At 53.1% G+C, this 25,135-nt stretch overlaps 1 protein-coding gene across 1 annotated transcript in view; it reads left to right on the top strand.

The window, feature by feature from the left end:
• PDE8A (phosphodiesterase 8A) overlaps nucleotides 1–25,135 on the top strand; it is a 151,283-nt gene that overhangs the window by 105,529 nt on the left and 20,619 nt on the right. Inside the window, exons 9-20 of the mRNA XM_047735315.1 lie at nucleotides 679–767; nucleotides 2,368–2,419; nucleotides 2,519–2,561; nucleotides 9,926–10,003; nucleotides 14,090–14,160; nucleotides 14,431–14,595; nucleotides 15,845–15,893; nucleotides 16,320–16,455; nucleotides 17,883–18,081; nucleotides 20,679–20,896; nucleotides 22,256–22,388; nucleotides 24,723–24,890. Coding sequence (XP_047591271.1) covers nucleotides 679–767; nucleotides 2,368–2,419; nucleotides 2,519–2,561; nucleotides 9,926–10,003; nucleotides 14,090–14,160; nucleotides 14,431–14,595; nucleotides 15,845–15,893; nucleotides 16,320–16,455; nucleotides 17,883–18,081; nucleotides 20,679–20,896; nucleotides 22,256–22,388; nucleotides 24,723–24,890 — 1,401 coding nt within the window. The remainder of the gene's footprint in view (nucleotides 1–678; nucleotides 768–2,367; nucleotides 2,420–2,518; nucleotides 2,562–9,925; nucleotides 10,004–14,089; nucleotides 14,161–14,430; nucleotides 14,596–15,844; nucleotides 15,894–16,319; nucleotides 16,456–17,882; nucleotides 18,082–20,678; nucleotides 20,897–22,255; nucleotides 22,389–24,722; nucleotides 24,891–25,135) is intronic.

Below are 25,135 nucleotides of genomic sequence, written 5' to 3'. Positions count from 1 at the left end.
GCTCCATCCCAGTCTTCTCCACTCTGCCCCAAGAGTAGGGGCGCCACCTGCAGCGCCCGTTTTCACTGTGGTCTCGGTGTGTGCACGCCTCCTCTGTGGTTTCACTCTAGGATCCGTGCGTATTCTGTCTGATCATGAGAGCACAGCTGGTGTAGCTGCGCCCCCGGCTTTTAAGGTCTCCGATTTCTTCTACCTGAGCCTGGACCTGGCTGTGCTCCCCCTCTACCTCTTTTCGAGGGACGGAAACCCTCACACGTCCCAGAGGGCAGTAGCCGGCCACCATGCCGGTGGCAGCAGAGGTGGCCCCTTCTCTGCCCCAGTCCTAAGGTTCACCCCCTCCCAGATGTTGGGGGAGCTCAGAGAGTCAGAGGAGTCTGGGTGCTGCAGCCAGGCAGCATGCTTCCCTCTTGGGCCCAGGCCCTCTTTTGCCAGCAGACAGCCCCAAGAAACCCGTGACCACTCACACCATGGCGAGCTGGTGTTTGTTGGCAACTCCAGAGGGGATGGACTTGGGGGAAATGGTCAGATACCCAGATACCCAAAACTGTGAGGTTGGGATGATTTTTTTTATAATCCTAATTGCTGTAACCCTGATAAGTGAGTCAGAACCTGAAGTGGAAGATGTTCTTGTGTTTGTTTTGAATGGACAATCGATTGATGTTTACATTCCATTTATAGGAGTGGCAAGGGATCTACCATGCCAAGAAGAAAAATGGAGATAATGTGCAACAAAATGTGAAGATAATACCTGTCGTTGGACAGGGAGGGTAAGTGGAACAACGAGGTATTCCGGTTAACGTGCCATGTTTGGCTTAGTGCAAAATTTGCTCTGAGTACTTCAGTAAGTTAAGAACCACATGCAAAAATTTAAAAGAAAGACTTGTCACAAGGTCAGGTGTCATCAAAGAATGGCCTTCCAGGACACAGCATCCTTGGGGCTATAGCCTGATGCCGAGCTTGTGACCCAGAGCCGCCAGGCTCCAGACGGGCTTGCTTCAGCTGCATGTACGCAAGAGAGACCCAAGTGTTCCCATTAGAATGTCACGTTACTAAGCTGGGTGGTAAGAACACTAATGGGCAGACTCCCTAGATTTTAAAAGATTGTTAGCTAATTTGAAAGCCTGTGTGTTATTCCTGCGTAGACCTATCAAGCTGGATAAAGGTATTTAAAATACTCCCATTTATAGCAACTCTCGTATAAAACAGTTGTGACTATATATTGCAAAGTATTCTATATCAGGAGCCTAAAAATTTCCTATGGTTTGTCTCAGAATCTATCTTAATATGGACAGTGGGAAGTTATGAATATGAATTGTAGGACACCCAACAGTTAAAATGCAGCAATTAGAAATGACGATCATAGAAAATTATGTGGTAAGGGAAAATGCTTAAGATAAACACAAAAATCAAACCGCAGAATCATACCTAGTTTGTGATCTCGGTCCAGGGAACAAGGGAAAGAAAACACAGATGAGATGTGGTCATGGCGGCAACAGCAGCTCCTGAGGTTTCTCGAGCCTGTCCCTCTGTGGGCCGGTTCTCATTGCCTGGGAGACGTCGTTTCATGCCTTCCCTGGCACCCGCTGTGGCGTCCGTGATCATCTCCATTTTCCAGATGAGGAAACTGAGGCCTGAGGCAGGAGGTTTCTGGCCCAGGGTCCAGCAGACTGCCAGGCTGACCGCAGAGACTTCTGGCCCAGGGCCGCTGTGCTGACTGCTGGGCTCCTGTGCCTGAATGCCCGGCTGTGCTGCCCACTGGCGACAGCCTCAGGGAGGTGGGTCTGTGTGGGCTCTGTGTTCTGATTTTGGCCTTTTTTTGTCCTCCAGATTTTTTTGTGGTTAGGAGAGGGGTTTGACACTCCAGGGGGAGAAGTGGAAAGGTGGCAGGCCCAGTAAGTAAGTGAGGAGTCCAGTCCACAGTGCTTGGCTATAGACCCCAGTTAGCGAGCTCTGTGTGGCCTGTGGCGCTGCCCCGATGGCTGTGAGCTCAGGGCTCACTGGAACCTGAGGCCAAACGGCCATGCAAAGGGCTGTGAGGATGAAAACGTGCCAAGGATTTAAAGGCTTTTAGTTGGTTAATATTGTAGTCCATTGTTTAAAACACCGGTGTTTTTTATTGCATGTTGTGAAGTCTTGGACGAATTGTGTCGTTTTTACTGAAGAGTCCACTTCTTCTCTGCACAGACTCCAGAGGATGCTTGTAGACTCTGGACTGTTTATTGGTGGCCTTGACCACAAACAATAGAAATGTTCCCCTCAGAGCATTTTGTGGTTGTGAACGAGATGCTCTTTCATAATACAAATCCACTGCATACCCGTCAGACTAGAGAGCCAGGAGAGAAATAATGCCTTGTTTTCTACTTGCAGAAAAATTAGACACTATGTGTCCATTATCAGAGTGTGCAATGGCAGCAATAAGGTATGTAAGGGGAGCCCTCGGGGCCACAGGGGTGCCCAGCAAGACCCCCGATTGTGTACCTAGACGTTCAGAACTAATGGCTTCTACATTCACTTTTAGGCTGAGAAAATAACTGAATGTGTTCAGTCTGACCCTCATACAGGTATGGTGCTCCACGTTCATTCTTAGGGGTCCTCAGGCTTGTGAAACAGATAACAGCAGACCCTTACTCTGCCGAGCTGTCCTCGTCCTCGTGCCCGGGGGGACTGTGGCTTCCTGGCACCGCAGCACTGGGTCTCTCTCTCCCTAACTCCCCAAGCTGGTTTCTGAGCCGAAGGGCCTGAGCACTTGTGGGCGTTCTGACACGTGTCCTGGGGAGGGTCTCAGCCTGTGGGAGAGAACTGGTCCCCTCAGATGCACAAACTTAGGTGAAGAGTGTCAGTGAATAGTGACTTGTGGGCCTCCCCTGCACTGTACAAGGCCACAGTGTTGGGTGTCAGACCACAGACGGCCCTTGCGCAGGGACATCTTCGTCTCCTGACAAGAGTCCCTCTGGCTGAGGGGGAGGTCGCTGGACCTTATCAGACTTGTCTCATCTCAGACCTGTCCCCTGTCGTGCCTCGGATACCACCCGCTCATCCCCATGTCATGTTCCCGCACCTGTTTTTCGCTGGCCTGGAATGTGCCCCAGCATATGCCAGGGCCTCAGCAAGCCCCCTTCCTCCTCCGGCAGTCCCCGGTGAGGGGCCGGGCTGTGATGGGGCTGAGCTCCCGCAGCTCCACACTGAGGCTATGTGTCACACCTGAGGCGGTTTGACAGCCGCCTGCCGGGGCTGGGTGGCGCTGGGGTCACCCAGCTCCCCTGTAGGAGCGTCTCCCCCTTAGCTGTTCTGCAGCACCAGAGCATTCATTCATTCATTCATTCCAGGACTGTGCCCCTTGTGTTTTTCTGAGCGTTTACTATGCGCAGAACCCCTGCTAAGTGCTTAAATGTCAGCGTATTTAATTGAAGCCTTGCAGTGAACCAGTGGGGTAGACATTTTGTGGATGAAGTTCCCTTTGGGCTTAATGATTTGCCCAAGGATAGCCCATCTAGGACATGGTAGATCTGGCACTGGAATCCTGACGGCCAGCTCCCTCCAGAGCCAGGCAGGGCTTTCACAGGGAAAGAGGAGAGACCTGTCGATAGTCAGGGGACAGAGCAATGATGAGAAGTGCTGAGTAGTGGGTGGGAAAAGGCTAGTGGTGCCGTGGTGACCCAGAGGAGGAGGGGAAAACTCCAGTGAGGGGACGTAGACTCAGATAAGGAGAGGGGTGTGAAAGGAAAAGCATCCCAGAAATAAAAACAGTCCTAGAAGAGGGAAAGGTCAGAGCACGTTCGAGAAAGAATGGGACTAAATTTTCACGGGTCAACATGGAAAGGGGAGTTGGGGTCATGAGGGATCCCTGGATGCCAGGTCGGAGAAGAGGATTTTTTTCTGTAGGCAGTGGGGGTCCGAGGGATTTTGAGCAGGGGCTAGTGTGATGGCATCTGAGCTCTAAGAACCTCTTAGAACAAGTATGGAGCAGAGACAGGAATACCAGCGTGCCACAGGCTGGAGGGGAGAAGGCACTGGCCACAGCATAAGAAGCTGATACCGGGAGGGAAAGGGCAGAGGCCACATGATGGTGGTGGGACCAGAGAGAGGAAGGCAGGAAGGAGTCGTGGGAGGGGCAGCCTTGTGGGTCTGGAGATAGAGCGCGTTGCCCCAGGGCTGAGCAGGATGGATGTGGAAAGTGTTCTCCTGAGGTCCTGGGTTTGTGCTCTTTCTACCACTTTCTGTTGTGTACTGGCACCCTTGCTCCTGGGTTCTCCAGAGAGGTGGGGACCAGAGACGTAAATTCTGGCCAGCAAAGCAATTCCAAGTGTCTCAGGTGTGGAAGTGACTAGGTGGTGGGAGGGGGACAGGCATGGGGAAGAAGAGGGGGCAGGACAGGAGCGGGGGAGTAAGTGTTCGGAGAGGGAGTGGGGACCTGGAGGGAGTTACCAAGGTTGGGGGAGGGGAGAACGGGGAAGCTTGGAGCACACAGAGATGGGGGGAGGGGTACAGAGGCAGAGAGGCACCTTGACTTCTGCATCCCAGAACACACTTAGGACCTACAGAAGTGCGGGGTCAGGAGGGCAGTGAGGGCAGATGCCAAACTGCAGGGCTGCAGGCACTAGGATGGAGGCCGCCATGATCGTAGGCCTCTTCCAGGACAGTAACTCTTACACTGCAAGGTCACAGGGTGCCTTGACTTGGATTTTTTTCCCCCTCTCTCAGAAGAGCCCAGTGAAGTAGGCCTAGCTGTTATTAACACCCCCTTATTACAGAGAGAGAAACTGAGGGTCAGAAGGGTTGAATGCCACTTCTGTTGGGCAGGCAGGAAACGGCAGAGCAGGGACCAGAAGGCAGAGTCAGTGACACAGTCCTTGGTGTTACACAAGGGGAGACTCCCCGACTGACTACATGCTGGGCCGTTCTGTCACGTCACTGGTCAGTGCCCACTTTGGAGTCTTCCCCATCACACCCTGAGGAGCTGGGTGGCTGTCAGGTCTCCCACCCCCAGCAGTATACACAACCTTGATGTCCCAAAGACTTCCGAATGTCTTGCCTTGGGAAGGCAGTGACACTGCCATAGACCGTGGACGGGCCAGCACCCCTGGTTCCACACAGAATAAGCACTTCTAAAGCAGAAAAAGAGTTACTGGAAGGAAATTGGTGACTCCCACATTAGACAAAAAAGCTTAAGAATCAGTCTGAGAAGAAGAGCAGGAATGGCAGGACGCTGGGCGACCCTCCCTGCTGTGAAAAGCTTGCCGCCGAGCACCATGATGCGCCATTGAGGCTCTGCTGGCGTCCAGGCGCCATGTTGCCTCCAGCACCGTGGCAGAGTGTTTCCCTCCCAGCCCTGCTCTCCTGTCCCACCTGCTGTCCTCTGGACTCCGGTAGAAGCAGTCCTTTGGCCGGCCTAGGTCACTTGCTGCCGTGTTGCTGACACTGAATGGAGTAAGGGAGTCTCTCGCCGTCCCCCTTCTGTAGTGGGGAGTCATGGGAAAGGGGGTTCAGATCCTGGGTGTCCAGGAAACTGATACATTCCCAGCTCATGGCCCCTTTTTCTTGGCCTATGTATTGTTTTTACATGATACCATGTCTCAGCGAAGACACTAAATGTGGCACCGTCCAGTTTGTAAACCTGGAGATGCTCTGGACCGAGCCCGGAGCCTGGCTTTAGGCACACGGAGATGAACGTGGAATTTGCTGTTGGGCGGACGAAGCAGTAATTTGAATGGACTGTACTTTGTACTGCAGCAGGGGTGAATTGGGAGGCAATACCCAGCAGTGATGACATAGTGGTTGAGCCCGTGTCTGGGACAGAGAGAGGGGTCAGCCCAAGGACAGGAAGAGCATTCCTGGAGGGACGAGCTGCACGCACAAAGCCGTCAGGCCAGGCAAGGCTGGGTCAGGCCAGCTTGGATTGCATCCTGTAAGCAGAGGAGGGCCGAGGAGTCTCCCTTAAATAGGTACATGAAAAGGGGACCCTTCTAGGAAAGATAATCATGGTGATGGTGTGGAGAAAAAAGGCAGAGAGACAGACCTGCCGAGGTACTTCAGGATAACCCGTAGTACGACGGATGAAGGGAGAACACTAGAGAAGGTCCCCACAACTTCTGACTTGGCCACTGCATGACATGAATGGAACTGAGAAGTGTGGGAGAAAGAGCGGGTTTGTGCGGGGAGAGCTCAGCGAGTTAGGTTTCAGCTTGGTCCACTGGGGTGCATGGAACGGCCCCATGGAGATGTGCGGTGGCTTCAAAGAGGCCAGAGCTTTGGGGCACATACTCCTGGCGAGGGTGGTGGCCAGGAGACTGAGCGCTGCGGGTGAGAGCCCTGCAGTAGCAGACAGTGAGGGGACGTGGAAGTCATTCGTGCAACCAGGGTTCCGCGCACAGTCCCCGTATGCCCGGCAGCACGAGACTCTGCTGGCGGGAAGTGTGCACCCCGAGTCTCACAGTCAGCCGCGGGGTAGCGCAGAGGCTGTGGCAAGGGGCGGGGAACGGCCTCCCCAGTCGGGTGACGGGTGGTGGCCCTGTAGCATGGCGTGCGACGTGAGCGTGTCTTGCAGGTGCTCTGGGCTGCTGCCAGCGTCGGGCCCAGGGCCACAGGCTGCCTCAGCCGCTGGCAGAACTCGGGGTCTAGCTTGCATCTGGGGGCAGGCAGGCTGTCTCCGGTGGAGGAGGCGGAGAGGCCAGGGGGAAGGAGGGCTGACCAGTGGCGGGCTTTGCAGGGGTCGGTGGGCCCAGGGCAGAGCAAGCGTTCCCCAAATGCTCGGACTGGTGAGAGGGTCGCAGAGAGTTCTCTGAAAGTCTGCTGTGTTTCCGGCAAGTGCTGCGGGACACGGGTTCGCGGCCTCCTGGTGTCCCAGATGGAGCTCCTCCTGCTGCGGGAGCAAAGTGGCCGCTGTTCACGCACATCGCTGCTGCCCTCACGGCTGCTCCGTGGGGCCCTCGCTTGCCTGCTCACGCCATGGGGCGGTGTGGATGGATCGCGCTTCCTGGCAAGGGAGACCGCGAGCAGAGAGCTGAAGTCACAGGCGGTGCTGAGCCCACGCCCTGGTCTCTGGAGGCCTACGTAGGCTTCTGTCTGCTCGTCGGCTCAGTGCCTCGAGCCCTCGGTGTTTGGGGTGCGTTCACTAGGTGAGGGGCCTGGATTCGTGCTCCTTTGGGGCTTGCGGCCTGGCTGTGAACCCTTCATTCTTCCCCCAGTGGTCCCCAAATCAGCTTCTGAGAGCCGCCCCCCCACCCCCCGCAGATGCAGGCCACTTGAGCTTGGTCTGCACGGTGCTGTTGGACCCCGACGGCCAGCAGGGACCTGAGTGCGGCATTGAGAGCAGGAAGATCAAGTAACTTTGAAATGTTCAGTACAAGCGAAAGCCTGCTTCTCTCCATCCACTTTTGCCACATTCCTGTCCTTGGTGCGCACAGTGCGTTTTCCTTCTCCATAGCCACACTCTGCTCCGTAGGCACGAGCAGCTTCCTCCTCCTGGAAATGCCTCCTCCTCTGCTTGGCTGCATCTACAAACCTACCTCATCTGCTCACCGCCCCTTCCCAGAGGAGGACCTGCCTTTTCTCCTCGGGACTCCTTCCACCCTTCAGAGCCGTTACTGCACCTCCATCCTTGGCTTCCCTCCATCCCAACCCGATGGTGGACCTGGACCGGACCTTATTTGTCTTTGCAGCCCTAATGCCTGGCGTAGGGCCCAGCACAGGGGAGGCGCCCAGTGGATGTGCATGCAGGAGCGCCCTAGTACGTTCCCAGCCGGCTCCTGTGGGGTGCGGGGGGTGGAGCTCAGGAAGGAGACAGGCCGGGATCTGTGTCTGGCTGGCGGGGGTGGGGGGTGTTCCAGTTTTAGGGAGTAAGCATCTGGAGAGATTACAGCAGGTGAGGTGAGCAGCAGGCCGTGACGAGTGGCCTGTCTTGTCCTTGACCGCCAGCCGGCAAGCGCAGGGGCCGTCCGTGCACGGGGAGGTGCAGGTGTCTGTCGAGTGACTGCTGCTTGCAGGAAGAAAGGAAGGAAAGGAAGGCTGTTTCTGCCCTCGTGTCCTCCCCAGCTCGTGAGGAAGGCAGACAGGAAAGGAGCGGGCTACTGGCGATGCTGGGGGCTGCAGGGAGGCATCAGGGGAATGTTCCCAAAGGTTACGGTACCCACACCGCACCTTCACTGCTACCTCGGAGAGGAGGGAGCGTTCACCAGTAGAGGAGGCAGCGTGGGAGGGGTGCGTTCCCGGTGGAGGTAAGGGGTCGGTACCAAGGCACAGCAGGTGGCGAGACGAACTAGCGAGAATAGTTGGGTGGCCGGAGAGAGGAGGTGCGGGTACCCAGGGTTGGGCGCACACTGGGGAGTTCAAGTCGTAGCCTCAAAATAATGATGAGCCATTGATCGGTCTTCACTGGGAGTGTGCTCTGGTCGGATTTTTGGTTTAGGAGGATCACATTGGGGACGGTGGGACCAGTGAGGGAGGCTGTCATTGTAATCCTGAGGAGGATGGCGAGTGTCTGAGCTAGGACAGGGACGGAGCAGGGGTAGATTGAAGCCGTATATTTTGCTGAGGAGTTGAGGGAGAGGAAGGGAGAAGGCTACGACTTGTTTCCAACTTAAGTGGATCTGGGGGACGATGATGAGTGTACCGGAAGTGCCAAGGGGTGTCCGACGGGCTGTGGCTGGTGGTCGCTGGCCGGCTGAGGTGTGAGTCTGGCTCTCAGGAGAAGCCTAGGACGAGAGAGCCATCACAGGAGCTGGTTCAAGGAAGAAGTGAGATCTCCCAAGGAGATGTGTAGTCTGGGAAGACAAGAAGAGCTAAAGACAGAACCTCGGGATCAAGGAAGAGGAGGCGGGCTGAAGACAGGAAAATTAGGGAGGAAGAGTAAAGAGACAGAAAACCAGGAGAGTGTGGACTTACACAAACCAGGAGTTTCCAGAAAGACTGGCCAGTGTGTCTAGTAACATAAATAGTCAAGTCAGGTTGTCCTTCAGCATCAAGGAGGTGACAAGTGACTTGACAAGTGACAAGGTCATTATCAGTGCCCACGTAGAAGAGATAGCAAATACCAGTGAAGTCGCTGCTTGCTGGAGGGAGGGATACGGGGTGGGGGGCTGTTCAGATCCTATTGCTGAGCAGGGGCTCCGGGGGAGGGAGCCAGGGGAAGGCAGGGAAGGTGCAGCCTGCAGCTGGGAGGGCTGAGCTCGGTGTTCACTCCTTAGCAGGGCAGCTCCCGGTTTCCTCGTCTGTGAAATGGGGACAGGTTGGAGGGGCTCAGCACCATGTGTAACCCCAGCAGGTGCCCAGAGGAGGGGACTGGGAGAGAAGTCAGCTCTGCCTTGTCGTTAATTGGCATGGGGTCAAGGGGAAAGTCAAAGCCCCTCTTGAGCCTGGAAAACTGGTGGCACCGCTCACAGGAAGTAGGGTCAGTGGGGAGAGAGAGAAGCTGTCATTTGAAGCAGACCCCAAATAGTGCTCCCTATAGTACAGTTTCCTATAGCTTGAAAAGAGAGGTACGGTCTTCCCTGGGGCATTTTTATAAAACATGTGCTGTAAAAAAAATTTTTTTTCCCCTTTGGGTAAGGATGGGTGAGATTTTTTTTTTTTTTTTTTTTTACCATTTCAGTCGATTATATGGAAGTGTAATAGGAAAAATTTTCCTGAGTTCATTTCTTCGAGTTTTCAGTTTACATCACAGGATTCTATAATGATGTAATCTGGAAGCTGTAAAGCCTTTGTTCATGACTATACCAGGTGGGACATTTTGAGAAAGTCACCCCTTCCACCCCCACTTAAAACTTCATGGGTCAAAATCTTCATCTCTGGGCATTTTGTTGACTTTGTGACTTCTTAATTGGTGTTCTAATTCCTAAATTTTGTTATTGAAAAATTTTAGATCTGTAATTTGTAATTTGTTGTTAAAATCCTTTTGAAGAGGTGATTTATAGTGTAATTGTTTCCACAGATAATCAGTCAGGCAAACACAAAGACAGAAGGAAGAGCTCGCTAGATGTCAGAACTCTTGCTTCTCGAGCAAGTGAAGGTAGGTGACAAAGACAAGAGGAGAAAATGTTGGACACGTGAATACCTGACATTCGTCGCCAGTCTCCTCTCTGGTTCACTGCCCCCTGCAGGTCGGGACAGGGGAGGGGACACTCTAGCAACCTGTGTCCATTTCCCCTTCCTTGGACCCCTGCCAGTGGGCTCCATTCTCAGCCTTTTGATGGGAGTTAGGGAATAAAGAAAAACACACATTTTACCATCTGTCCTACAGTCGATTTTCTAAACTGTTACCAGCAGAGGCTGTCCGTGTGTCTGCTGTGATTGTGTGGGGAACCCAAAATGCATTAGGAAATTCTTCATATACTCCATTATGGGTGGTACTTTGCCGTGGAAACTTACCTTTTGGTGGGGAGGTGAGCGACTTCTGGGCATGTGACAGACTCTTACTAAACAGATACTATTTAACTTTTAATTGGAACATAATTTTTTAAGATTACATAGATATGTGATCTGAACTAATACAGTGTGGAGGCAAATATTCCTGCTGGGCGTGTGCTGTCTTGGACCCAGAGAGGAATGGGGAAGCACATGGAGTTGGTCCGTACGTTCATGGGAAAAGCCACAGCTTTCCAGGGAGGTAGCAACTCAGATTCGACCTTGGAGACCAGTGCCCTCAGGTTTGTCCTGAGGCTCAGAAAACACAGGCCCCACCCTGCTGCTAGGGGAGCCATGTGGTGTCATGGGCCAAAGCATGGGCTTTGGCCTCAGAATGACCTTGATTCCAGTTCCAGGGTCATCTACTTTGTGTGCAACCTTGGGGGTAGACTTCTGTGCTTCCATTTCCTCACCGTGAAATGGGGAGTTTTATGCTGCCCATGGAGGGCTGTGTGACCGTTACATGAGGGTGCCTGGCAAGGGAGGGGGGCGGTAGCTGCCACCACCTTCTTCATTATGGCCCTCACTTGTGCACCCCCATGGCTCTTGGGCAGAGTAGGGGCAGGGACAGGGTCATCCCTACCCACAACAGTCTTCCTCCCCTGTTCTTCCTAATATTCGTCCTTGGGATGACTTGGTCCGTTTCTGTATTTTTAAGAGGTATACAGTTTATTTTAGTATTTTGGGTTTTTTTTTTTTTTTTAAGATAATTTGTTTGAGACAGAGAGGGAGGGGACTGGAGCAGGGGGGTGGCAGAGGGAGAAGGAGAGACTCCACAAGCAGACTCTGCAGCTGAGGGCAGAGCCCCACTTGGGGCTCAATCCCAGGACCCTAAGATCATGACCTGAGCCAAAATCAAGAGTGGGCCACCCAACCGACAGAGCCACCCAGGCTCCCCATGTTTCTGGTTTTTAAGCACTACTCGTTTTAACGGAATTACCGTTTGCACAGTGAAATTCAGGTATTAAGTGGTTCCATGAGTTTTGACAGTTCCATACACTTGGGTAAGCACCACCCAAAGCAGATACAGAAAGCACACAGCCTGTACCACACCGAGGCAGCCCCTAGGTCGCCAGCACCCGCCACAAGCCCACTTGGCCTCTTCTTGTGCTTCCGAGAGGTGGGGTTGTTCAGCCTGCACACCCGGCCTCTGGCTTCTTTGCCTCAGTGTTCTTGAGATCCCTCCGTGTGGTCAGACGGGCCAAGAGTTGGTCCTTTCTGCTGTGCCACAGAGCTCTGCTGGAGGGAGGGACTGCTGTTGATCCTTTCTCATTCACGGTGGTGTGTTCTCTTCCCACTTCGGTGCTGGTAAGAATAAGGCTGCGTGGAGGTTTGTAGGCGGTCCTGTCCTGCCTAGAAGTGGAACTGCTGGGCGTCTGGGCAGCTGCAGCCGTCTCCCCACGATGTGCTGTCCCACGTTCTGCCCACTGCTGACGTGTATGCATGGTCCCGTTGCTCTGATACCTACCAGACTTGGTTATCTCGGCATTTCATGTTTCAGCCATTCTGGTGGATATGGTTTCAATTTTAACTTTTCTGATGATGAGTGAGGTGGGGTACCCCTTTCATACGCTTACAGACCATTTTGACATTCTCTTTTGAAGTGCTGTTCACGTATCTTGCCTGTTTTTATAGTTGGATTATCTCACTGGTTGGTAGGAATTCTTCATTCTCGACGTGGATCTGTTGGATTCCGTGCAGCGCAAGTATATTTTGTTAGTCCGTGGTTTGCCTTTTCACTCTCTTGATGGCCTTTAATGTGAACAGGAGTTGTTAGTTTCAGTGAAGCTTATTTTATCATTTTCTATTCTAGCTGGTGCTTTTTTGGTCCTGTTCAAGAAACCTTCCTCTAGCCCAAGGTCATGAAGATATTCTCCCATGTTTTCTTGTAGAAGCTTTATGGTTTTGTCTCTCAGCTTAAGTCTGTGATTCATTTCAAATTAACTCTTATATCTGGTGAGCATAGGGATCAAGGATGAATTTTCCCCCCACATGGAAATCCATCACCATATGGAAAAAAAACATCTTTTGCAGCAGCGCCATTATTGTAATTAGATGACTATAAATATGTGGTCATTTTCTGGACTCCTCGGTTTTCCTTGTTCTGTCAGTCTGCATGTGCCCTGATACCACCATCGATTGCTGTGGCCTCTCCAGTAGTAGTTCTTGTTGCTCACGGTTGTCTTGGCTTGCGAGGCCCTCTGTGTTTCCATTCTACAGTTAGCATCAGCTTGTGAGTTTACACACTCACCGCCTCCTGGGGTTGTATCTGGGAGTGTCTCGAATCTGTAGATCAATTTAGGGAAAGAGGAAATTTCAGTGATACTGAGTCTTTCAAACCTCGGATGCCTTCTGTGTCTCCCTTCAGGTCGCTTTTATTTTCTCTCAGTAGCGTTTTGCGTTTTCAGTGTGTAAATCCTACATGTCTTGTCTTACATATATTCCTAAATATTGGTGGGTTTTGATGATTTCATATTGGTGTTTTCTATTTCAATTTCTAATGGTTTGTTGCTAGTGTGGAACTAGAATTGATTGTTGTCTACTAGACTGTTGCCGTTCCCAGTAACCTCAATAAACTTGGTCACCAGTTGTTGGAGTAATGTTTGCAGATTCATTTGGACTTTCTGCACAGTCAGGGCAGACTCTGTGCCCCAAAGTTCTGCTCACTTTATTCATACTGTTGTTTCATTTTTATAAGCCTATGTCACTTTCATGATGGTTTTAAATGAGACCAGCTCCTTTCATGATGTATAACAGTGGTTTTTATTTTTGGTTTGATGACCTTACCGGGTAGAACAGAAAACTGGCAACCACATGCTGGTCACCAAAATGAGAGGTAAGCAGTGATGTGGGTCCCCAGGTTGAAAGCACTTCAGAACCCCGAGTGGGCGAACCGTGCTCTCCACTGCTGGTTACACCTCGGTCTGGGGAACCAAGGCTGACGCATCAGGCTGTGGGGCTGCGTGTGGTAAACAGCATGTGGCCTGACAGTGGGCCTTTCAGGCAGACACACAGAACTCTATGTGTGTGTTTTCTTCCTGCCTGGACACTGCCCAGCCTTTGCTTTACCCTGGAGGAGCCGTGTCTGGACAGAAGCAACAGAACATGAGCACACTCAGAGCCTCAGACTGGCCGCCTATCTCCAGTAGATTAAGCATCACTGGGGAGAGCACCAAAAGGTGCCTTGAGAAATTTAAACAAAAACTCCTGTATTTCAGTTAATGGGAAATTGTGTTTATTGCTCCTGCCATGTATGAAACAAAGAGCCTGTGTGGCATTGTCTTCCAGGACTTTTCGCTCCTGGATAGCGGCAAGCTCAATATTAAAAGCCTTATTGTTATAAATGCAGAAAGAGGCTAACTGTTTGGCCTTGACTTGCTAGATTGTTTCCTCTGTTTTTCCTCTGGCCTGTGACATCAGAAGTGCAGTCTGGGCGGGGGCACGTGCATCCTCGTGCCTAGGACTGAAGGAAGCACAGTTGGTTCTGCCAGAACCCCGGGCTTGCAGGGATGGGGCAGCCGCCGTGCTGGACACACAGTTCCGGTCCTGCCCCTTCATCATGCAGCTGGGCCCGCGGAGGCCTGGGGGGAGTGTGGGGGGAGCCAGGGAGGGCCCAGAGCCCTCAGTGGTCAACACACAGGTGCCTGGGCCATACGTACCCTGATCTGTGCGTCATGTGGTCTCTCCTCAGGTGGCAGCCAGAGACGACACTCCTCCATGGCCCGGATACATTCCATGACGATCGAGGCGCCCATCACCAAGGTGGGGCAGTTGTGGCTACTCTTCCCCCGAGCCCACACGGAAGGCCCTTGCTCCCGGGGTTGAGGGTTTCTCATGAGAGGAAGCAGGCCCGCAGCCATAATACTGCCCCCCCATTGTAGGGAGTGGGCTTCTCTAAGGAGAGGGGATGTGGGACATGAACACTGAGGCTAGTCTCAAGTTAGCCTGAGCACTATGCCCAGCCTGCCCCTCCGGGTTGCTTTCCCACTATTTGTGAGGTTATGAAACTCATGTCTTTTCTCTACCGTGTAGGTCATCAACATTATCAATGCTGCCCAGGAAAGCAGCCCCATGCCTGTGACAGAAGCCTTAGACCGTGTGCTGGAAATTCTGAGAACCACTGAGTTATACTCACCGCAGTTTGGTGCTAAGGATGACGATCCTCATGCCAACGACCTCGTTGGAGGCTTAGTGTCTGTAAGTACAGTTGGCTGGCTGCTGGCTAGAGCCTCCTGATGCTGTCTGTGTTCCCAGGGGTCATCTGGGTACCGGCTGGCCTGCGCAGAGTGTTGTGGGCAGGGCGCAGCCGAGGCCCAAACCTACCGTCAGCCAGAGCCCCCTGCTCGCCCACGTGGGGCCTGCTGCCCAGGGAGACCCCAGCTTGAAGCAGAGAAGGGAGGAGCATGTTCTAGACAGTCTGCTGGGCTGGGCTCTCCAGTTTTGCTTAGGGCCCCTAGGAGGAAATTAAGTAAAACTTCATTATTTTAAAGATTTTGAAAACTAGAGCAGAAGAAATAGGTATTTGAAATGTTCCGTACCAAACGAGGAAACAGAAAGACCACGTATGCGTGAAGGGGCCCCAGGGGGTGGGGTCTGGTGTCTTTCCAGAACACCCTGTGCGGATTTGGTGCTTCGGACCATGGGCTCTCAGAGGTCCTGGAGGCCTCCAGCCCATCCAGCAGAGTGGTCTGCTTTGTGGGAAACCGGTCATTCTGTTGCTGTCCGTCACCTCTTGTCTTGGTCAGAAGGAAAATTCACCTCCTCACTAGCACCAAAAAAAAAACAAAACCAACTCCTCTCTCCTCCCAGTGTCTGCTTTCTGAAGCTCACTTGACTTCTTAAAAACAACGTTGTAGGCAGTGAGCTGTGGTGTAGTGATTCCAGGGACGGTCATGTCCAACCACGGTCTTGCCTGCACTTCCAGCCCGTAGGTGAGGGATGAAAGTGAGTGGGGTGGAGCGTGATCATATCATGGGGTGAGGGGAAGAGAGGAGAGGTGCGAGGGAGGGCTGCTAGGGGCTCCTGCCGTGGTGGGAGGGCTCTCAGCCGGAGAAGCAGCGAGGGGGCTCGGTGAGTGTGCAAGGCCTAGAAGAATCCACTTTTCCAGAGGAAGCGGATGTCCCGGGTGGTAAGGGGGGCGGCAAGAAGTGGTGGGGGAGACTCGAGGGCAGAGGCCAGTTGTCCGGGAGACACTGGAGCAGAGACCTGAGGGCTGCCAGCGATGCTGGGCTTTGGGGCCTTGCCTGAGCTCGCCTCGCTGCTTCGGCCCCTGAGCTTAGCCGGTTTTCCCGACGTCCGGTGCCTGAGTCCCGTCCCCACAGGGGAGCTCCGGGCACCAGGGTGGAGAGGCTGCCCTCTTGCTCTCCTCGGGAGCCGACTGTCCCACTGTTCTCAAGAAGTAAAGAGCAGTTATGACTTCTCTTCTTGTCTCCTTGATTTTTATCAGGATGGTTTGCGAAGACTGTCCGGGAATGAGTATGTTCTTTCAACAAAAAGTAAGTTTTAGGGATGCCTGGGTGGCTCAGTTGGTTGGGCGACTGTCTTTGGCTCAGGTCATGATCCCAGGGTTCCAGGATCGAGTCCCACATTGGGCTCCCAGCTCCATGGGGAGTCTGCTTCTCCCTCTGACCTTCTCCTCACTCATGCTCTCTTTCACTGTCTCTCTCTCAAATAAATAAATAAAATCTTAAAAAAAAAAAAAAAAGTAAGTTTTAACCTCTTAATTTTCTGGGGCACTGTTAATACTATAGTGACACTGAAATGATGAGAACAGATTTTCCAGTCAGGTTTTCAGTCAATTCTTCTCATTAGCAACAAGTTTCTCAGTATGTCCTACAGACCGCAGGAATGAAGCAGCTGACCCGGAGCAGCAAGTCCTATAAAGCCTGTTAACTCTGTCCCCAAACCACGTCCCCATGCAGGCCTTCAGCAGCTGCCCAGCAGTGTGATCACCCCCATCTCCCTTCACGATGTCCCCCCGCGGATCGCGCGGGCCATGGAGAACGAGGAGTACTGGGACTTCAATATTTTTGAACTGGAGGCCGCCACACATAAGAGGTGAGTCCGCCCACAGACACACAGCGTGGCTCCGAGGGCCTCTGTGGAGAAAGCCGTCCAAGGAGTGTGGTTCTCCCAGAGCCGAAGCATCAGAGGCGGCGGCTCTGGAAAGAGGAGCCGGGCAGCGGGTGCCCCTGACGGCCTGGGCCTCTGCGGGATGGGAGGGTGGCTGGGTCACGACTCCCACAGAGACAGCAGATTCAGGGCAGGTGACCTACCCTCTCCAAGTGGCACAGGTTTCTCCTGTGAAATACGAGTATTAGTTTTCCGTACGCGGTGATGTGCTGAGACAGCAGCACAGAGTCCCACTCAGAGGCTAGAACTCAGTAAGAAACACACAGACACATTTGCTAAGAGCTGTCCCCAGATCACAGTTGCTGTGTTGGTGACAGTCCCGGAGACACACCCAGAATTCCAGTCATCCTGATGCGGGTGTGCTCACAGGGAGTCGGGGTGAGATTGGATTTTTATCTTCTGGTTTGTACCTTGCTGGAAAAGAGCAGTTGGCCCTAGGGGTGTTATTGACTTGGCACACGGGGAAGGCTGCCCTGTCAGGTGGTGGGGCCCTGAACCTGGCCAGGCCCAGAGGGCAGCCACGGGAGAGGTGTGTTCTGTGGGGCCGCAGGATAGCTAACTCTTCAGATCTCCTTCTGCTCTGTTCAAGAGACTGTCCCCAAGACATCTGTGCCCTTCCCTTGTGCTCACCAGGAGTCAGCCTGGTATATTGTTCCCGTGTACCCTACATGGGCAAGGACAGTAGAAAGGATAGCAAACGAATCTCCGAGCACCTGGCCCACAGGCTATGACATTGCATTTATGGGAATCAGGCCAAGGCAAGTCGGTTCAAACCCTGTGAGCCTGCTGGCCTCAGGACCCTGCCTCAGCAGAGCCGTTCCTGGACCTTCCAAGCTGAAGGCCAGATGCTGGATTGAGGTAACTTCTCAAGGAAGGGCGTGACTTGGTGGCCTGTGGGTGACCTTCTCAGGGAAGACCTCCTCACGCTGTGGCCCCCACCATGGCAGGTGACCATGCTGCCTTCAAAAAGTGCTACTTGCTTCTAGAAGGACCTCTGGCCAATAACATGGGTCCAGCAAGGGCAAGGCTAGGGTTCAAGCCTGGCATCACATTGATTTTGAGAAATCTGCAGGTGCAAGCGGAAGTCTGAATGAGGAAGGGGGGCGGTGAGCACACCTCACCCCAGCCTGTGGGGAGCACGGACGGAGAGCTGGGCCTGGGCACCAGCCGTGGTTGGCAGCTGCTGGGAGAGAGGGCACCCCCGTCCCGCGCCACTCAGGCGAGCCCCCCTCGCTGCCCGCACCGCGCTCTGAAGGCCGGCTCCTCTCCGCGGGTTGGGTCTCAACCTCTTCAGGGCTCCCAACACTTGGCCTGTTCCTTTGTTTTAAGGCCGGGCATGTTTTACTCTGCAGGCCTTTGATTTATCTTGGTCTCAAAATGTTCGCTCGCTTCGGAATCTGTGAATTCTTGAACTGCTCCGAGACGACGCTGCGATCGTGGTTGCAGGTCATTGAAGCCAATTACCACTCTTCCAACCCCTACCACAACTCGACACACTCTGCCGACGTGCTTCACGCCACTGCCTACTTTCTGTGCAAAGAGAGGATAAAGGTGAGCTGTGAGGGCGTACCAGGTTTGGAGGGCTGGGGCAGCGGCCGGCGGCCTCCACCTCCACGGGGTGCTCTGCGGGGGCCACTGCCCCGGGTCCCCAACTGTCTGCCCCCTCCGCCGCACCCCACCCCCGCCAGCCCTGGGAGGGTGCGGCCACAGGGGAAGTTGGCCAGCAGGCTGCACTGCAGCTCGCGGATTTGAAGGGTTAACTCATGACGCGAGCCCAGCTCTTTGGTGAGAGTGTGAGCAGCAGATGGGTCCCCGGGGAGGAAACCTGCCAGAATGGTTAGTTGGCAGCAATGTGTCTGTAGGTGCCCCGTGAGCCCACAGACCCTAGGCACCCCCAGCCCATCCCTCTGTGTCAGCGGGGTTGAAGGCCAAGTTCATCCTCGCCCAGCACTGCTCCCACCTGGGCTTGCTGGCCCGGGCTAGAGTTCCATCAGCCAAGGACACACAGGTCAGAAACCTGGAAGCATTTTTTGTTCTCTCCTCTCCCCAAGCCCAAGTCATCCAGTAGGTCTGTGACTTTGTCATCTGGAGCCCACCTTGTGACGCCCGTGCTGCTGTCCTAGCGAGGGCCCTGCTTTCTCCTCTCCCCGGGAGCACTGGAGCCCTTCTGCCCAGGCCTCCCGTGGAACTCCCCCACACCGCTGCCAGCACAGTGGACCATGCTGTTCCCAGCAGTGGCTCCCTGCCTCCTGCAGGTCCGAAACAGTAGGGTTGGTCAAGGCTTCCAACACCCAGGCCCCTCGTGGGCCACGCTAAACCCCTGCGGTTCCCGACACTCCTACCCTGGCTGTGCTGTTCCCTTTGCTGCTCCAGGCTCCCTGTGTCCCAGCTGCCCTTCAGTGATCCATCCCAGCCTTTGTTTCTCCGGGGAACCTTCCTGGACTATCCCCCCAGACCTGATACTGATCTCAATGCCCCTTTTCCATGTGCCCCCCTCACGTGGGGCTGCTCCTAGGACGACTGCATCCAGGTATTTGGACTTCTGCTAACTGGTCCAGGTGCTGCATTGCACAGCTGGTCTGTCCTGCTCCGCTGAGTCAGTGCAGGGGCCACTGGCCCCTACTGGTGGCTGGTCACCTGGCTCAGAGTCCCCCTGGGGTGCTGTCTGGCAACTCGAGCCCCAGCTTTGAGACAGGAAGAAAAAGAGGGAAGAGAAGAGTTTCACAGAAGGAAGGTTTCTGTTGTGGAATGTGAATGTCCACCCCCAAAGCAAGTTCCTGAGAAAGCTTTCCATGTCGTAAGTGATTTTGCAAGGGAGATTTTCAAAGCAGCAGCTGGACTTGCACAGAACTTCCAAAGTATTCGTGCCCCTTCCATCCACACGCTTCTGAAGTGGGTCAGAGGGGCCAGGGAGCGCCATGGCGTCACCATTTCACTTTCAGAAGAACTTGAGAGTAGAAGGATCCAACCATGGTTTTTGTGTCTGAGAACAGGGCTTCTTGATGGGGGAGACGGTGCCATGTCATTGCCTGGTATCCTGGCATCTGGGGACAGCCCCACAGAGCCACCGTAAGGCAGAGAGAGGGCACACGTCTGCTGTTCCCATTTCGTTCCCTTTCATCCTCTGCGACAGGGGACTAGTGCGGGGGAGAGGACAGCATGAAGGGTAACAGCACAAGGACACACGGAGCAGCGAAGTCTGGGCCCCAGAGGTCAGACGAGCTGGGTCTTTCACATGCCCTTTTGCTGCTCCCTCTAGTTTTAAAAGGAAAGCTCAGGACCAACACTGCAGGCAGAATTGGGAGTCCAGAGAGGACTGGTTACAGAGCACGAAAACAAATTTGGGGGGTGTCTGTGTCAATATGGATCAGGATATAAAGACAGCCTGATTTTTTTATAATTGTTTTGAATTACTATAACATGCAAATACGCACTTAGAAAGCTAACTTAAACAGCATTTATCAAGCTATAAGTCATATACAGTTCACTAATTTAAAGTTAAAGCTATTGAATTTCAATTTAAATAAATACAGATTTATAAATATACCTTCAAGTGTCTGTAGTGTATTTCTAAAAATGAGCTTCTAGGACACAACGAATGTCATGATAAACGTCAGAATTTCATAGGTACATTTTTTAACCTTCACAGAACAAAACTAGAATTTAGTTAACTGAAGGTTAAATGAAAAAGTGTCACCCACGGGGTGCCTGGGTGGCAAATCCATTAAACGCCTGCCTTGAAAAGACTTGAAAATGATGGAGAACTTCCAGATAATTTTACCAAACTCACAAAAGGCTGACCTCATCCTGACAGAGCACCAGCAGGGGGGCCAGTATCTCAGACTTTTTGTGATGGGTCTAGAGCTAGGCTGGCTGAGGAGGTGACCCCTGTGTGCAGAGGACACTTCAGACTTGTAAGTGTGTAACGTGTGTGAGACCAGGAATCAGTGATGGTCCATAATTTACAAGTACAAACATGTAGCCGCTGCTCAGGGGAGGTAGGGACACAGGATTTGCTTAACAGTGTGCTTTTTTCAGAAATCAGGGATATTTTTCACTTCAAGTGGTAGGGCAGCAGGAAAACTCTCCAGAAGGCTTCCCTGCTTCCAGGGCCGTGCCCCCGTTTTTAAAAGGACTCTCATTTGCAGCAAACTTTAGATCCGGTCGACGAGGTCGCGGCCCTCATCGCAGCCACCATCCACGACGTGGACCACCCCGGGAGAACCAACTCATTCCTGTGCAATGCTGGAAGCGAGCTGGCCATTTTGTATAATGACACTGCTGTGCTGGAGAGCCACCACGCAGCCTTGGCCTTCCAGCTGACCACCCGAGATGACAAATGCAATATCTTCAAGAATATGGAGAGGTGAGAGCGCTGGGTGGGGGAGCACGCTGGTCCCTGAGGTATAGGTCGTGTGGTCTGGAGTTCTCTCCTTCCATGTGTGCAGTGGCTGTCAGGATAGTTCCAGTTGTGCGGCCGTCACCCCAGTCAACTTAGGCACGTTTCCATCCTCCCCAGAAAGCACCTCAGACCCGTTGACAGTCACTTCCCGGGTCCCACTCAAGTCCACCAGCCGCAGGCACCCACGGAGGCACCTTCTGTCTCCGTGGATCTGCCAGTTCCACACATGTCCTCATAAACAGAAGCGCCCCTGATGTGTGGTCTCTTGGGACTGGCTCCTTTCTCTTAGCACGATGCTTTCAAGGTTCAGCTCTTTTATGTCTTGACATTTCAAGATGACAAAGTACGATGCTGACATCTTGAGCTTCTCGAGACTCAGAGAAGCCGTCCTCTTCCGTCTCTGCTCCGAGCGCTCCACTCCGCCCTCCTGGGCCCAGCAGGCTTCTCGGCATTGTCGGTGTTCACGTGTTACTGCGAGGAAGCCTTACCTGACCCCTCGTGCTCGTTATTCAGCACCAGGTTCCTTCACAGCACTTACCACATGTTTAAATCATCATTTTCATTACTTGGCTCATGTCTGATTTGATTCTGAGGTTCCGTACGGCCATAGTAGCCACTGCCCTTCGTTCCTTTCTGTACCCTCCGTGTCTGGCACGGTCTGTGGGCGGGACTTCATAAATACCAGGTCGAAGACATTAATTTGGATTGGTAAGAAACGTTTTATAGGGAGATTTTAGAAAAGATTCCTGATTTTACAGATCTCTTTTGCCGTGTTCTGGAGTTGCAGGCTTTATTCATAGTTGCTGGCACAGACATCAGTTAGCTCTGGAATAATACACAGGACCTGGTCACCTGGGTTGTCCCCTGGGAAAGCCATGGGGTGACTGGAGAAAAGGGGTTGAACAGAGCTAATGTCACAAAATGACTAAATGGAAACAAGGGCTGGCGGGAGAGGAACGCGACTCTTGCCTGCCTACCCTCTCCGCGTCCGGCGCAGTTGCTGGATCTCAAGGCCCCTCTCAGCACATTCGTCATAACCACTGATGTCTGCCCTTGTTCACCCCACCATGTTCTCTTGCTCTAAGAATTACGTGCCTTATGCCCCAGAAGGACGAACATCGCACCTGTTTAGAGTCGTGATTTTAACCTCCGCTCAGGTTCCCCTTGCTAATGATCTTGCTTTCAAGTGTGCTCCCCGGGACTTCCTGCCGTGCTAGAATTTCAGCACAGCGGGTGCTGTCCTGGATACCGACTGTTGGGAGGAGCATCTGTCTGGCCTGGACGAGTCCGCTGTAGCTCCCTCTTGTTTGTCGTCTGAAACAGGAACGACTACCGGACGCTGCGTCAGGGGGTTATCGACATGGTCTTAGCCACAGAAATGACCAAGCACTTCGAGCACGTCAACAAATTTGTCAACAGCATCAACAAGCCCCTGGCAGCACTCGAAGCAGATGGGGTAAGGAGGAGAGTCTGTGTGTGGGTCCCTCATTCCTGTGTGTTGTGGGGAAACGGAGTGGAAGAGGTGGAAGAGCTGTGGAAGGGCTCCCAGGTAGGTCCCTTGGATTTCATTTCCAGTGGTTGAAAAATTAAAGTATACAAGCTTGTCAGGAAAAAAGACCTCTAAAAGTAGACGTGGAAACTGGAGCCGATTTGAGGTGGGGGGACCGTGCCCGTGCGCATTCTCACACTCGCCCCTCCCCCCCTCTTTGGGCATTCCGGGGTCAGTTGGACCTCTTGAGGTCTCCCCCTGACCCTCGCTGTGCACCTGCTGTGGCAGCATCCACTCTCCCCTGCTGGTCTCCATAATGCCGGGGGGGGGGGGGGGGGCGTTAAGACCCTGCACTTTGGTCCCAAGGGTGACAGTATTGTTGGACATCATTTCTGGACTTGAGGCCTGGAGTCCACAAAAACTGCCCAGCAGGAGACCACAGCCAAGGAAGCAGACAATGGCGTTCCCATCCCAGTTGTGCTTCCCCCTTTCCTTGGCTGTAGAATGGGAGGAATGAAGCTGAGGGCACAGGACAGGTGGGCATGGGACAAGGTGTGGTGAGATCCGCACCTGCAGCATCTGTTTTCATGAACCCTCTTCCTTCGAGGCCCTGCTGCCTACCCCACAGCCACTGAACACCTTAGCCCCAGCTCCTGGTCTTCTCCATGGCCCTCCTCCCTCCTCCTGTCACCATCCTAAGAGTCTGACCAGGCACAGGGATGGTTTATCCTGTGAGGCTAGGATCACCAGTCCTTGAATTCTGACCCCACTTAACTCCTGCAACTCATCTGGTTATGGCCTTTGTCCCCGGCTTTCTAGCTTATTACTGGTTCCTCTTCAACCCGATTTGAAACCCACTGGGAACTCTTCCTTCACCCACCCCTGTCCTCCGGCTCTGCTTCTGACTTCACTTCCTTTCCACGGTCTTCCAATGTGGCAGCACCGCTACCAACCTCTTTTAGTAGCTCTGCCATCCTGGATAGCATGTCATCCAGGCCACTGCTCGGGCCAGGTCGGGGTAGGTCCCAGGTTCCAGCTGAATATTCTGTTCTAGCTCTCCTCCGTAAGGACTTGGGGTTACTTCTGAGACTGGAAATCAACCTAGTGAGCAGGCAGAGGAGGGACAGAGTCCTAGGAAAGAAAGTAGTTTACAGCTGCGAGGACTGAACCGTAGTCACACAGCTGGAGAGAGAAGGGTCAACACAAAGTGGCTGGTGCTGGGAAACTGGGGGCAAGGGGACCTATCAAGGCAGCCTTGGCCATGTGCACTGTCGCACTCTCCCGGGGAACAGGCAACCTGGGCTCTGGATGGGCATTTTAATGGCATATCTGTTCCCATCAGGCCTTTTTAGACCATTGTGGTTACTCACTGAAATCACACGGCTAAGCTCTCTGGCAAGCATGAGGAGACTAGCTGGTTGCTGTCTCTGACAGTGCTCTTTGCCCTAATGCTCCCTCTTCCAACCTGAATTTGCTTCTGGGGGCTTAGCCACCTGGCCCATTAGACCACAGGTTCAGAATCCACGCCAGTGGTCTTCCTTTAACCCAGACAGCATGTGATACTGTGGACAGACAGAGCCCAGAACTAAAGGTAGACCTGAAGTTCTTATTCTGGGTTAGCTGGGTAGCTCTGGACAAGTCTCTTCACCTCTCGGGTCCCAGTGTCCTCATCTATAAAATACAATAGTAAATGATACTGCTTTCCATGCCGACTGTAAGTTTTTGTGAGTGAAGATCAAAAGAGAATGACAATTATGAAGTAACACTGCATCTGACAATCTTGATAGACTGATCCTCGGCTGCCGCTAATTCTCACCATCACAGCTCTCATGGGACTGGGTGGGGGTTGGGTTGTGCAGGGCAGGGAGCCTGGTGCACTGCAGGTCCCTTCTGGTGAGAGGGCAGAGAAACCTTTTATGTTTACAGTTCATTTCTTTTATTAAGGCAGTATAATAAACACTCCTATCCCACGGGAGAGCAGTAGAGCTAGAACAAAGAAGTTTTATTTCACTATCTGTAGTGGGAAGGAGAGAAGAGCCTGGAAGGGGGAGGGGTACAAAGACCGACCGCCAGTAGTACCCTCTACACTTGGGTCCTGCTAGGATCTCACTGGGCCTTAGTTTCCCTTTTTGTCAAGTGAGGGGCTGAGCTCGAGGCTCAGATTATACTCCTCACTGTTCCATGAAGCATTTCACTTGTCGATTCTGGTCAGGGCCTTCCGATATGTACAGTGGGGCCACACCTGTAAGACAGGGCTCGGTACCAGGGAACCCACTTTGATCACGTTCTTCCATGTTTCAGGAAGTGGCTAGAGATGAAGAAGCCGTGACCACCATGCTCAGGACCCCAGAGAACCGGACACTGGTTAAGCGGATGCTGATCAAGTGCGCGGATGTGTCCAACCCCTGCCGGCCCCTGGAGCAGTGCATTGAGTGGGCCGCACGCATCTCCGAAGAATACTTTTCTCAGGTGAGATGCAGCCTCTTATAAGTTCCTTGAGAGAGAAACACAGTAAGACCATTAGAGGCAAGGGACTGACCACCAGGAAGTAGAGAGCTAAGTGAAATTCTGTCCTTGCGGAGCACAGCTTGCCTTACAGGCTTACCAGTAATTTGATCAGCTTCCCTTTGCCTTCCTTCCTGCAGAATGTTTTCACTGGCTATAGAATCCTGGGCTAACGACTTTCTCTTAACAGCTTTTACACTGTGGTCTGC

This window comes from Lutra lutra, chromosome 7 (genome assembly GCF_902655055.1).
Source record: "Lutra lutra chromosome 7, mLutLut1.2, whole genome shotgun sequence".
NCBI classification, from domain to species: domain Eukaryota; kingdom Metazoa; phylum Chordata; class Mammalia; order Carnivora; family Mustelidae; genus Lutra; species Lutra lutra.
The sequence above is the reverse complement of the archived record's forward strand: the minus strand, read 5'-3'. Positions and strand labels throughout refer to the sequence as shown.